The 13,930-nt window shown below is 52.6% G+C and overlaps 3 protein-coding genes across 3 annotated transcripts; 2 read left to right on the top strand and 1 right to left on the bottom strand.

The window, feature by feature from the left end:
- Positions 1–343: 343 nt before the first annotated feature.
- Positions 344–819, top strand: AYO20_06100 (hypothetical protein; the record flags this gene model as incomplete). The annotated part of the gene is made up of 3 exons (XM_022644391.1): positions 344–433; positions 492–724; positions 786–819. The coding sequence occupies 3 exons, from the start codon at positions 344–346 to the stop codon at positions 817–819; spliced, it is 357 nt and encodes a 118-aa protein (XP_022499695.1).
- Positions 820–7,376: 6,557 nt separating this feature from the next.
- On the top strand, positions 7,377–9,418 carry AYO20_06099 (hypothetical protein; the record flags this gene model as incomplete). The annotated part of the gene is made up of 2 exons (XM_022644390.1): positions 7,377–7,618; positions 7,717–9,418. 2 exons carry the CDS (start codon positions 7,377–7,379, stop codon positions 9,416–9,418), a joined length of 1,944 nt encoding a protein of 647 aa, XP_022499694.1.
- A 1,473-nt stretch (positions 9,419–10,891) lies between these two features.
- On the bottom strand, positions 10,892–12,043 carry AYO20_06098 (hypothetical protein; the record flags this gene model as incomplete). The annotated part of the gene is made up of 1 exon (XM_022644389.1): positions 10,892–12,043. The coding sequence occupies one exon, from the start codon at positions 12,041–12,043 to the stop codon at positions 10,892–10,894; it is 1,152 nt and encodes a 383-aa protein (XP_022499693.1).
- Positions 12,044–13,930: the final 1,887 nt, after the last annotated feature.

The following is a 13,930-nucleotide window of genomic DNA, read 5'->3' as shown; positions in this document are numbered from 1 at the left end:
TGTGGCCGGGCACTCGCTCTCACACTCATTCTGCCCTGCGGGTGACTCCCTGCCTCCCTGACTCCTCGTCCCACACTTGTCTTCAGGCTGCGCAGCACGGGGTCCTTGCCTACTCGTAACCAACTAGTCGGCCTATCACCGCCCCCTCCCAGTGCTGCCTGCCACACCTGGCACCTTCAAACAACTTCATCCTCATCCCTCACTCACTCACCGACCAACCCTTCCTGTCTTCATCTACCCTTTAAACCCACCAACGCTCAAACATTTCCTTTGAGGCTGCGACACCCTCAGACTTCATCTATACTCACCTGTACCACTCGAGCATCACCACATCTTCACCACCATGCGTTCCAAGTTTAAGGACGAGCATCCTTTCGAGAAGCGCAAGGCAGAAGCCGAACGCATTCGTCAGAAGTACGCCGACCGCATCCCGGTATGTTCAGTCTTGTGCCAGTCTCTGAGCCTCTTTTGACTGACAACATCGTCCACAGGTTATCTGCGAAAAGGTCGAGAAATCTGACATCGCTACCATCGACAAGAAGAAGTACCTCGTCCCCGCAGATCTGACCGTCGGCCAATTCGTCTATGTTATTCGCAAGCGCATCAAGCTCAGCCCCGAGAAGGCCATTTTTATTTTCGTCGACGAAGTCCTCCCACCCACTCATGCCCTCATGAGCAGCATCTACGACGAGCACAAGGATGAGGATGGTTTCCTATACATCACGTATGTCCTAACTAAACGCGGCGCAGAGCCTCATATCATGCCGTTGCTGACAAATATCCAGATACTCTGGCGAAAACACCTTCGGCGACTTGTGAAACTCCCGCCCTCGAGACCGACGACGCGAAAGTCACGTATTGACATGTCGCTACCGGGGTCACAAAGTGTATTGATTTGACTGATGGACATCATCTGAGCTACACCCTGGCGTTTGGACACTTGATTCAAGCCTGCAGAAGAGAGACTACACAACGGGGAAATTACCAGAGACACAGAGGTGTGATTCAACCGTGGACGGCAAGCAGGAACGAGAGACGCGAACTGTTTGCGACAAGCGGGGAGGTTTTGAAGGCCCTTTATTGATTTGTATTCATGCTTGGTCACTGAACAATTCAAGTATCTTTTCCTCCCCGTTCCGTCACGATGTGATCATTTCGCGAGTCTGTGTTTCACAACGTAGCAAGAGAGGGTTCAGGATGCGCTTCTGCCTCCACTGTTGAACGAGATCTGTAACTCACCAGGCCATCGTCCGCCAAACTGTCAAGCACTTTGTAGACGAGCACCAATCGTAATAAACCAACGCTTGCCTTGATGACAACTTTCCCGTTCAGAGTCCGCCACTTTCCCTGCCCTTCTGTCGCAGTCAGGCGGGCGCTCGCGTCACTCATTCTCAGCCTAGAGATCATAATTGCAGCGATATATCACGTGCGCGTGAAAGGCACTTGAGGATGGATTTCCAGCTCTCAACATACTCTCCAACCACCACTATCACCACCATGCAGTCATGTTATGCCACTCCTCATCTCGCCAGGTATCTTCGGATTTTCTCAAGGCTTCTCTCGACGCAAACATTCGGAATCCACCATGAGAATGCTGTATTCTTTGATCACCAGTTGCGTATAGAATCGCCACCATTGGCAAAGTGTCTATCCCCAGATGCCTTGAAAAGAACTTCATTCGACGCGAGCCTTGGTCTCTCGCCTTGCGATAGCAACGCAACCTCTATCATGGCTCTTTGACAGGAAGGCGTCGAAACCGGAACAAAATCGACAGCTTCTTCACTCTAGAAGCCCCCTGGGTGGTTGGATGGCAGGTTAAAAGGAGCACGATCCTGTCTCACTGTACTCGCGCCTGTCCATTGACATGATAGCATAGTGTCGGACCTCTATGACAAATAAGTCTCAATCAGCGTCAACTCCAGCGTTCGTCCTCTTTTCATGACTTCGATCAGCTTCATTGGACTTGCTGAGCAGTGTTGCACCTCCGTCTTACATGGTGGCCCGGTTGAGGGTGCCTGCTCGAACGGTCTGCCTAGGACCCGAGGATGGTAAGGTAAGTCAGGGTGTGACCTCAAATATGCGAAAATCAGACTCCCTATACCTGCCCGCGTGGAACTTGTTGCTTGATATTGCTTGTAGTCGGAGTCTGATCAACGAGCAAACGAGTTACCGTTGCTGCACTGCGTCTGGGTCCGAGTTTATCCAGAAGTTGCCCATTGCACGTGCGCATCGCAAACCATTGACCGTGTGCAGCAAGCTCAGGTTGACCAAGGTACAATGATAAGCATACGCCAGGAAGCAGCAAAGTGCTCGAAACCTGATATGCTAATGGCACCCGGGAAGCGACTTACTCGGACTTCAATGCCGCCATCCCGCCTCATTCGTCCAGCCGTGGGCCTTCGCTCTCAAGTCACAACGTGGAGTGGCAAAAAAATCAATGCAACCTTGTCAATCTGCATGGAGTATACTGTCTGGTTTATGCCGTGCCCTGACACGTGGAGTATCTCACTGCCCAGGCCTCAAAATCCAAAAGCCCAATGCACTCTGATAAAGCACATCACGGACGATCAACGGCATTTGAGGAACTATCAAGTGGAGGAGCCTGCCTACGAGTAGGTACTTCACCATCTGCATCGGTCGATTGAGCCGTGGGTCCACAAGCCCCTGAAAAGGGATATTCCACCATATGAGCGATCTCGCTAGGTCTACAGAAGGCCCCGTGAGCTGCAAGGCTTACAAACATCATGACCCCGACCGCGATCAGGCTTCTTGAGGACTAACACGCCACGTCGCGGATTGTATCGAAGTCCCCTGTCGCTTTGCAGATACGCAACAAGCAGGGCAAGAGAGAGACTTCAAACCGATGCGCGTTGATTAGTCCTCACGCCTACGAGTAGAGATGCTCACGCACCACACCCACCCACTTACTTGTCCAGGCAGGTCTAGGACGTCGACCTTGGGCTTGTCTATATCTAGCTGTTTGTTATTACGAGCGGACAACGAGTTGATCCTTTCCGAGCGTGCGTCACCGCGTACCGGCCCGACCGTCGGAGGTGGATGGGTCCCCTGCCCCCTGGAGGGATAGGAGTGGGAGCTTCTACAAGTCCATGTACATCCCGCTGAGTCTGACACATGAATCATTCATACCGTCAACGAAGGTCCACGCGCATGCACCATGAGGTCTTTCAAGTGCAGTCAGTACGAGTATGTAGCATGAATGACCAACCATCTCCGTCCGCCTTGTTTTTTTTTTTTTGTGGCAAACTTAGCTGCTGTGCACGTTTCGCTCTCACACTCACACTCTCGCTTGCAAGGCTCCAGAAAGATCAGGCTCCAGCCTGGCTTTTGTTCTTGGTTTTAAGGAGCTAAGGAGCCTCTACGTGTGCACACGCGGAAAACCCGAATTCCGCAAAGCTTTGCTTACACGCACTCGTATTGTGTACCTACTTGTCCGTTATCAAAACCTGGAAGCATGGAGCATGGGATCATGGATCACGAACTAGAATGGAATAGAATAGAACTGCAACCCGTCAATCCGTCAGTCAGTCAAGTCAGTTGGTCAGTCAATGCTGGATGATTTCAGAAGGGGGAAAAGATACCAATGGCCTTGACCATGACCATGACCATGCCTACACCCACACCCACGGATCATCCGTGCATTTTCCCACCGTCTCGTACCGAGTACCGAGTACTCATAGAGGAATCTTGATTACAAGTCTCAAGTCTCAAGTCAAGAACCGGTGAAAGTACCACTGTACCTACCTTCGTAACTGCATACAAAAACTCCACAAAGTCAAAAAGATGCGACAACGCGGCCCGACTTTGCAGAGATCCATCCGGGATACGACCACCGAATACCGTCTTCGGTTAAGCCCAAGTGGCCATGCAGCCACGCAGCTGCACGTCCCACGGCCCATGGTCTCTGACCCGTGAGGAGCTATTCGCTATGCGCGACGCTTGTCCAAGTCACGAAAGAAGACGACAGCGCTTGATTCGCTGATTTGTTTCTTGGGTGGCTGGCCCGTGTCCAGCGTCCAGGGGGGGATGAGATTCGCTGTCGTTGCTGGCGGCTCCAAGGAATGAAACATTAAACAAACCGCTCTCGAAAAGGCGGTTCGAGGAGCAGATATTACTCGTTAAGAGGGAATTCGCAGATCCGTAGATCCTAGATCCTAGGAGTTTTGTCAGACAGACAAAAGTCATGCCACCGCCGACCCCAGCCAGCCCAGTACCAGCCAGTTGTGCCAGCGCTGATCGGTTCACGGCAAAGGGACCAGCATGGTCCATGCACCCTGGAGCCATGGATCATGGCACGCCTGAAGCGGATGCTTGGATACCTCCTTCGTATAGGCGCTTATTCGCTTACAAGTAGTTTGTCCCTGACATGTTTTCATCAAACGCTTGTCGAAAATCCTCTCCATCCACCACCCCTGAAGCCCCAAATCAATGAATGACCTTCGCGGCCCGTGCTTTCGGCTTCTGAGTGTTTTGTTGCTACTCGTATGTCACCTTATGTCTCGCGTCGAGAGTGACACACGCTATGAGGTTAGTATTAATCCGACCGGGAGACTAATCACCTGTATTGTTTCCTGTTGCCGGGGGTCGAGCTCTGATAGGGCAAGTTGAGTGTTTCTATCGCATATAGGCAAGCCTTCAACATCAACAACAGCGAACTTTTGCAATATTAGAATTAGGTTAAGTCAGCAGATCAGCACTGCATGGCATTGACATGTCTTGTACAAACATAGAGTATGGGGCAAACCGGCAAAGTCGGCCCCTACAAGGCTGTGGTTTATAAGCCTTGTGAGCATGACGGCTGGTGATGGCGGTTTGGGTGGTATTAGCTCTGACGGCACCAACGGGAATTCTGATCGTGATGTGGGTGTTCCCAATTTATTCCATCCTCGGGGCTCTGACCCACGAGTTTATGCATCGTCAGGGGGGGTTGAGTGCTCTTTGATACTTACCGAGTACACAATGCTCACTAGATACCATCAGTCTTCCCAGTGGCAAATGCCTAATACCAGATTATCACCGACATGGATGCTGACCGGGTAAGATCCAACCACGATGACCTTCGCAGCTTGTAGCCATATCGGGCGAAGGGCTTCTGGCTTGAATGTCGTTGCCAGTTGAGAATGTTAAGAGGTGCTCCACACTGCTGGTCGACAGCTGGCCATCTCCGGGTTGTGCACTCATGTCCATCTCCAATGATAGTCTTGGTATCTCTGCAAGTGTGCAGTATGACACGTCCTCCGGCTTTTATCACCCGACACACAGCCCGAGATCGGGGGTCGTTGATGACAAACAACAAAGAAGAACCAGAAGCAATGGAGCCCAAAGATCGTGCTCGTTGGTCTTTTCTGGGAAGGCGATATGCACAAAGACTGATTAACTCTCACGGGGCCTCTCGGTAATTTTTTGCTGTTGTCTCTGGCCAAATTTCGTCTCCTCAATACTTGCCAGGTGAGGCTAGGAAGGAGTGGTAATCGATTATGAGCTCGCTGATCGGGAACTCTCGAGCGTCCTGGGAGATGTATTGGACGGTCGAATGATGTGAGTTCTGAGGTAATGGCCAACCAGCGGGTGACAACTTTGGGAGGTTAGTCAGGGTCGGGACAAAACGACAGATACGAGCTCTTGGTCGAGAGTTAAACGCAGGATCAATGATCAATATCCAGCCGAGTCATGGATAGCAGTCGTGCGGGCTGTACGCGGTAGTCAGCATGAAAAGGTGCATGGGAAATCAGGCTGGCAGGGATCAAAGACAAAGCCGAAAGGAAACGCGGCTTTTCTTCAATGATATGACTGGCGTCTTCCCCCGCGGGCATCGCACTTGAGTAGGGCGCAGGCAGGCAGGATTCCCCCACCTCTTATCCATTGCTGTTGGGACTTCCAAGGTAGTTTCCTATGACCCTGCATGCCCTGGTACCTTTTGAACTGGTAGTATGAGGAGCCCCGTCTGACAAAGGACCTAACCAGACGTTTGTTTCTCATCTTCCAAAGCCGGGTCACTCCTCCACTTTTTGATGGGCATTTGCTGTCGTGTGGTTGGTCATCAGCATGCATCTCTCGGCATCGTACAAGGTTTTGTGTTTTAATTTTGGGTGATCAAGTGCGCCGGGGGAAGGGTGGAGAGAGGATAGCAGGAAACAGTTAGGTACTGAACCGAGTAGGTTATAGGTAAGGTACGGGGGGGAGTGGAGGGATGGGAAGATGGGAAGAAGGGTAGAGGGGTTTTGAGGTGGCTCGCTTACACTGTGTCGCATGGAAGCTAGCAAAACTATGGCCAAACCCTTGCCAAACCAAATCTACCGAGTAGGTACATAACCTGCAAGTACACTAGGCAACTACCCTATACATAACAGGTAGAAAGGCAACCAGTTAAAGCCTGGTCAAAGACATGGGGTTGCCGCGACCCTAGGCGCCTTTAGGAGTATGCCTTCTTACCTACTAGGTATCTCTGGAGATACTTCTCAGTGATGGAGGTGGCCCAGGCGGCCCAGCAGACTTAGGGGTACTAGCTGTAGGTGATGCAAGCCTGGGGCCAGGTGGTACTGTTACCTAAGTGCCTACTAGGCAGTTACCTACTCGTACCTAGTAGGAGCTAGAGTGGCAATCACTTAGCCTTTTCCCCCTCTTTTCTCTCAAGTCTCATCCTTTACCTGCCCCGAGTCTGAGTCCCTGCCTCGGAGTCAATAATTCAGCGAGACTTGACGACCTGACGTGATGGGCCTCTGGCTCTGGTGACCATCAGCATCATCTTTCTCACCCCTTCACCCCTTCACGCTGTCCTCTTATTCCACCTTCGCCTTCACCAACTACTACTTAGATACTTCTCCTCGTATAGCAACGGAGCAGCTACTCGCATCTCTCCTCATCCTATACCCGCTACTCCTGCTGGGTTCCCACTCGCCGGCTTCTTCTTTTAATGCCTAGGTTGATTTTTTCTCCCCTTACTCTTTGATGATCATCGTCGCCTTTTGCCATCCAACTGACTAAAAACCCTATTGACCGACTGAACGCCCCTCTCCCTCGTTCTCATCCCTCCCTTCCTTCCTCCCATCCTTCCGATTCACTCTTGGCCCGCAGACTGGGGCCATTTAGTGACCATCTTGAGCGACCCCGGAATTTCAGAATTTCAATCCTGTCTCTGACTCTCGGATTTTTACAATAATATAAATCACCATCATCAAGCAGAACTATCGTTGTTCGCCCCCACCATCTTTCCATCAATCGAAAGAGATTTGGTATTCTTCTATCGCAAAAGGCGGCCGGCAATTTCTTCCAAGTGGCGCACCAGCCTTGTAACCTGAGTGCCGCCGTGTCAAACCCCCCCTGGCCTAGCATGAGCGTCTCTGGATATTGCATCGACCATGAAGAAGCCGCGCGGATCAGACCGCACTGAAGGTCAAGTTTTCCTTTTCGTCAACAAGAACCCCAAGTCCAAGTCTCTGTCCAAAAGCGATGGCGCCGTCGCCAAACAGATCAATCGCCACGCTCAGCATTTCCGGAGTCGCAAGGTTGAGGCTCAGAAAATCACTTCTGCTCGCTCCAATTGTTCTTCAGCCCGCCGTATCGCCCTAGATGGGTGGCACCGGAAAGAGACCGGACAAGGGTGAGTTTTTCCTAGTTGTCCTCCTCTCTGGATTGGGATGTTCAAGCAATCACTTTCAACACGAGTCACGCTTCCCACAAGCTGACAAAGAATTTTAGCTCTAGCAGCGATGAATCCTCTCCAGTGTCGTCGCCCAACGAGGAGCTAGCAGCAGCGTCACCCTCGCAGGATGCCACGCCCGTTCGCCAAATCTTTTCGCCAATGATCGACGCGCCATCGGCTGAACTGCCACCTATCGCACCGGCATTGCCTCGTAAGGCACTCTCTGTGCAAATGCTAGCGGGCGACAGCGATTCCGGGTTTGAGATTGATGAACATCACTTCGAGGATGAAGGAGCGCTGGAGCTGTCGTCCCCAGTCTACAGGGCGAACTTTACCTCGTACGACTGTATTGATCCTTTCAGGAGTACGCCGGTCCGAATCACTCCTCGAATCCACGTCGTCCTCCAATATACCCTACAAATCTATTCCTACTCCGGCAACAACTACAAACTGGCTTTTTTGCCCCAACATGTGCGGTCCACCATCAGCCAATTCCCTATTGGAGCGGTCGTTCAGCGAAGTGTCTACAAGGAGCATCACCTGTATTCCTTGATGGCAGCCATGCTTGCTCGGATGAAGCATGTCTTTGACATGTCACCCACAGCCGACGACCCCCAAGTGGTTCGCGCGACAGCCTCGCACTATCTCCGGAAGGAATTGATTCGGTGCTCGAGATCAGGAGACGTCGACAAACAAACCATACTGGACATTCTCTTCCTTTGCGTCAACGAGATGCAGTATGGGCGGTATGACGATGTCCGAAAACACCTCCACATTGTTGGGAAGCTATTACATCTACTAGATCCAAGCCAACTTCTTGATCGGTGGATTTCGGAGACCGCTGCTCACGTGGACAATCAGCTTGCCCTATCTACGGCCAAACGTCCCGTCTTACCAAGCACATTTGACCCCGGCCCCATGCTCCCTGAACGGATGGCGATTCTTCGGCGTGAGGCACAGAATCTAAAGTATTTTGGCTATCCCAACCCGGGTTCGATGATGGTTGCCCGCGCCCCTAATAGTTCTATGGGCATCACCGACGCCATCGCCGATCTCGCAGCCACCCTCGACATACGGATGGGTTCTCAATTTGTCTACGCTTTGAAGATGGGTGCTTTTCCATGGAATCTCGGCCGCATCGTTTCAGACTTGGTTGATTGCATCGAGATAGCAAAGGTCGTGTGGTTGTCCCCCCTAGCAGTGTGTTTCGACGCAGAATGGTTGTGCCGCAAAGCCCGAGCAGTGCTTCGGGGTCTTCTCGCCATTGCCCCTGACCGCAACATTGGAGCCATGGACCTGATGTGCAAGTGCACAGAATGTGTCAGAGTGTGCCTGTTGATCCTCATGACTCACGCATGTACCTTGATTGGCTTTCAGACCGCAAAGACTAATGTGCAGCGACTACAGGCGGCGATGGAGTACGCCCTGAAATTTTGGTGCCCTGCGGTTGGTTGGACGGAAGATTGTATTCCATTGAATGCTGCCGCTCAGCTCGATCCCTTTGTCGAAATGCAAGCCAGATTTGTCTTGTGGGGTTTGCTCACGGGTTGCTGGTCGGCCGATGGTCATCCAGCGGAGCAATTCTTCATACCTCGAGCGCTTAATATCTGCCAACATTTTGGCTTCACGACGTACGAAGACCTACACAACCATATGGCAGGATTCCTCTATTCCAAGACTCTGCAGGAACGCAGTCTGAGGAAAGTAGCTGCTCGATTGCAGCAGGCACCCGCAGGGCGCACTTCCATTGCCACCTGAAAAGGGGAACCGGTTGTCCGCTCATTTAAGAGGGCTACTTGATGGGATATTCTGCTTTGCTCGGTCTACTGACGCGATACGACTCCCACGTGAGGCTGGCTCGTGGGTGATCTTCGCTATATTGCCGATACCACCTGCGCTGATCAAGCCTGGAGTGATCTGCTCCAGCAACTCCCTGTCCAGCTTACGCATGATGGGCAGCCGAAGTCCACTCATCGCCCTGCCTCGACACGAGGATCTGTGTTGTGTTCAAGCCCTCCTCGACCGCCTCTACACGCGCCGACACGTTGAATGCGTTGCTTCTTTCGGGAAACCAAAGTTGCACCTGCGCTGGTGCCAATAAGGCTACCGTTTATATTCGGGCGGTCCCTGCAACATCCAACACTACCGCTTTCCTCTACGGAGAGGGACGAAGTGTTCACCTGCAAAGCTCAAAGATGAAGAATTGCACAAAGAGGAGGTGACTGGACAAGGAGCAAAAGCCTGATAAAGATCGTTTTGAACAGAAGTTCATTACGCGCAAAGACAGCCGTCCCCTGATCCGTTGACGTCTGCACCTGATCCAGTAGGTGTAACTCCTACAACGGTTGCCTACAGATGATGATTCGCAGGGGATTTTCAGATTGGCAGTTGATACGACCCTAAACATAGGGTATTATGTCCAAACCGCAATCAGCCAGCACATATTGGCGGCCGCATTACGGAGAAGAGAATCTGTCCTGCGGCGCTTTGTTCGCACATTTTGCAGTGTCTCGTTTGGCACCGGCTCTGCTGTACTTCACTCTCCGAGGCATGACATGAACTTGTGCTTTCACAGACCTCATTTCATCTCTTGCATATATAGGTGCATGCCAGCATACTTCGCACAGGGCGGTTACATCTTGGTGTCGAGCTTTTTTGATACCCATTTCCAGGTTACCTAGTCACATTTGAGACAATATCTCCAAAGCAGCTCCAGGGTTCTAGCGCTAGTTTCATCTCATCGTGTACTCGGTACCCGCTTTCCTATCAGTTGAATGTTTCAGCCGGAGCCGTCGATCCCGCGAGAATGGCTACCTGACCTCGACCCAAGAGCCGCAGCCTGATATTCCCTCGACATGACTATAATGGGGCCAAGAATGATCTCGTTTAATCCTGCAGCGCGACCTGTTGTCGAGGTAAGAGGAGCATATGGAGCGCCGTCAATGACCCAGAGATCCTGCGGGTTTATTTGAGGGTCAACAGCCGCCCTACTCTGCTTTGTCACGGCATTTGATCATTTACTGTCGAGGGAAAAAGGGGTAACAACAAACCAGTGCTCTATCAGATAAGTGGTCCATTGGGAGGTTGACTACATACCTACCTACTAGATGGAGGGGAGAGAGTTTTATCATAGGTACACGATGACTTTGCCCCCCTGTCTTGATCCGCTGGGCTGAACCAACCCCGTCTTTCTTTCACCCTGGTCCATCGAACTTCAAAGTGAGTGGCCGTTTACTCGTTCAGGATCTTCCACACCAGTTCGACATACTGCTTGGAGTTGTCGTTGGCCATGATGCCGGGCCCCATCTTGTTCATGACATAGGTGAAGGTGACGTTGCGGTGGCAGTCCATGATCTCCAAGCTGCCGCCCCAGCCGCCCCAGAAGCAGGCTTTTTCTGTCGGCATGAAGGGGAGGGTCTGGGCCGTGGCGCCGCCACCCAGGCCGTAGCCGATACCGAAACGGAGGGGCAAGCCGATGACCAGGTCGGTGCCGTTGGACTGCTCGCGGAAGATCAGCTCGATGGTCTCCGGGGAGAGGAGCTTGATGCCGTCGACGGCGCCGCCATTGGGGATCGCCGAGAGCACGCGGTTCAGGGCGCGCGCGTTGGTGTGCCCATTGACGGCCGACATGTCGGCGGCGCGCCACTCGGGCCTCAAGGAAACCAGGGCGTCGGTCGGCGGGTTGGCAAAGGTCTTGACGGCGGGCCCGTTGGGGTCCATCTTGGAGAAGTCAAAGGCCAAGGGCGGCGGCGGGATGACGGGTGCGATGCGCGGCCAGTCCTTCTCCAGCGCGCCGATCTGCAGGTCCGCGCCCAGCGGCGCCGCAATCTCCTCGGCCACGAACTGCTTCATGGGCTTGCCCGTCGAGCGGCGGATGACCTCGCCGAGGAGATGGCCCATGGTGGTGGCGTGGTACCCGCTGGCAGTGCCGGGCTCCCACAGGGGTGCTTGCGCCGCCAACCGCGCCGTCGCCTTGGGGACGTCCCAGACGTCCTCGACGGTCATCTTGTCCTGCCACCCGGACAGGCCGGACGTGTGCGACATGAGGTGGCGGACGAGGATCTTTTCTTTGCCATTGGCCGCAAACTCCGGCCAGTACTTTGCGACGGGGTCGTCGACGTTGAGCAGGCCGCGCTCGTGCGCGAGGAGACACGCAAACGTCGCGATCGTCTTGGTCGACGACCACACATTGGTGATGGTGTCGGCCTGCCAGGGTTTTGTTTTCGTCTCGTCGGCCCAGCCGCCCCAGATGTCGACGACCGTCTTGCCCCCGATGTTGAGGGTCAGCGAGGCCCCGAGTTCCTCCCCGCTGGCGATCTGCTGCTCGACCAGGGCCTTGAGCTTTGCGAAGCGCGGGTCGCACTGGCCTTGGACTTGGGCCATGATTTTGGTGTGGTTTTGGTGAGGTTGATGTGCTGTGCTGTGCTGTGCTGTGCTGGGAGTGAGGGAGGGACGGAGTGAGTGAGTGGCCCTTTTGTGTGTTTTTGGTCCTTCTCCACCGGTTGGTTAGGTGGTTGGTAATGTCGGATGAGCGAGGTAGGATATAGGTAATATCTAGAAGTGGTGCGATGATGGTTTGTGGATGTTTCGGTATGTGCTATCCGGGGCAGGCAGACAGACAGGCAGACAGATTTATATCCTGGTCCACTCTCCTGCTGTTTGAGACGTGTCTTTTTCGCTCTTTCTGTATGAAAGGAGAAGACAGACTCTTATTTTCCCTTACAGGATGTCGAACGCTAGGATTTGACTACGAAGAGCAGTGTAGTCTCTCTTTTTACCGAGTACCAACTAAATACTTAATACCCGTGCTACCGTCCATACCTTTTTATTCTCCTCCTCCCCCTCCTGCCCCTGTCCCCCGGGTCATATCCCCCGGGGTCTCCCCCGCCTCTTCCTCCTCCGTGCCTAGGCCCCAGCGTTTTCCTCTCAGGTCGTTTCGACACGCGAATACGTCGTTGTGTTGGTTGGCCGGTTGGCCAGTTGGCACGTTTTTCCCAAAAACACGGAGGGAGGGTCGTGGGAACCGAGGTTGCGGAAAGGCCGTCGGTCATTGTGGACCAATAGGGACCAAGGGTTTTGAATGAGGGTTTTGCCGTATGTATGTATATTAGAAATGGGATTGGAAATTATGCTCGGGTTTTTCACCCTGCGAGGAGCCTGGTATCGACGTCCAAAACCATTCGGGAAAGGGGGGGGGAAAGGTTTAGGCCTTCTTCCAAGGGTCATTTTATGCGGGTTTGACAAATCTTGATGGTGTGTGCAGGCTACCCATGTAGATATGCTACCTGTGTAAATAGGTAGCATGGTAGATAGGTATGTATGTGCCTGGCAATGGTATGACAATGTATGATGGAATACTAACCACCAAGTGACATGCGTTAGGTAGGTAGGCACTGTATATAAGGTCCTCGTCGTTAACTGTCCCCAGGATACCCAGCCTTGTTTCTCTGTCTTTGTGTCTCTGTCTCTCACGCCTTTCCTGCCAGACACCTGTATCTCGTGCATGTAAGTACCTGCCCGTAACACCACTACATATACCTAGGCAGTACGTGGCACTGGCAAGTTACTTACTCGTATACCTCCTCGTACGGAGTATCTGATGCCCCGCTTCCCGAGGCCAATCTCGAGCCAAGATACCCCTCCTCCTCCTCCGCGTCCTCCCTCCTCTTCTCCCTCTCATCTTTCTTGGTTGGGTAACAGGAACGCCAACTTTCTCTTGCTCGGTTCAAACCTCGGACGATCGACGGGTCTCCTATCCCTTCGCGGGTCACGCCTCTAACAAGGACCATCCGTCCCTCGCCCCTGTATCATGACTGTGACTGTTACCCGACACTCAACCGATACCGATGCTAACATGACCATACCAACATACCTTAGGTACCTACGTGCCTACCAAGGAGAGACAAGTACCGAGCTATTGAACGAGCGACATACATACCGTGTGCATGTGTCCATGATAAACCACGCGGACACGCTGACGAGGGGGAGGAGATGTGACACACGCACAACGTGAACAACTCTTCCCTTCTTTTCCCATATTTCTTTTTCTTTGTCTTCGTATTTGTCTCGGTGTCGGATGGCGGTATTGTTTCTGGTCTCTGTTGGCTTCATCTTCCCTCTTTTGCCGAGGATTCCTTTCCTTCATCCTGAAAGAACTTGGCTGGTGGCTGTAGCGTTTGGATACGATAGGATATATGAACAAAGGATAATATCGAAGATCTGATTGATATATATATATTGTAGACTGGGGCATTTGTCCTTGTGCACGTA

This window comes from Fonsecaea nubica (genome assembly GCF_001646965.1).
Source record: "Fonsecaea nubica strain CBS 269.64 chromosome Unknown Scaff37, whole genome shotgun sequence".
Classification (NCBI taxonomy): Eukaryota; Fungi; Ascomycota; class Eurotiomycetes; order Chaetothyriales; family Herpotrichiellaceae; genus Fonsecaea; species Fonsecaea nubica.
Note: the sequence above shows the minus strand (reverse complement) of the source record. Positions and strands in the feature narration are given on the sequence as shown.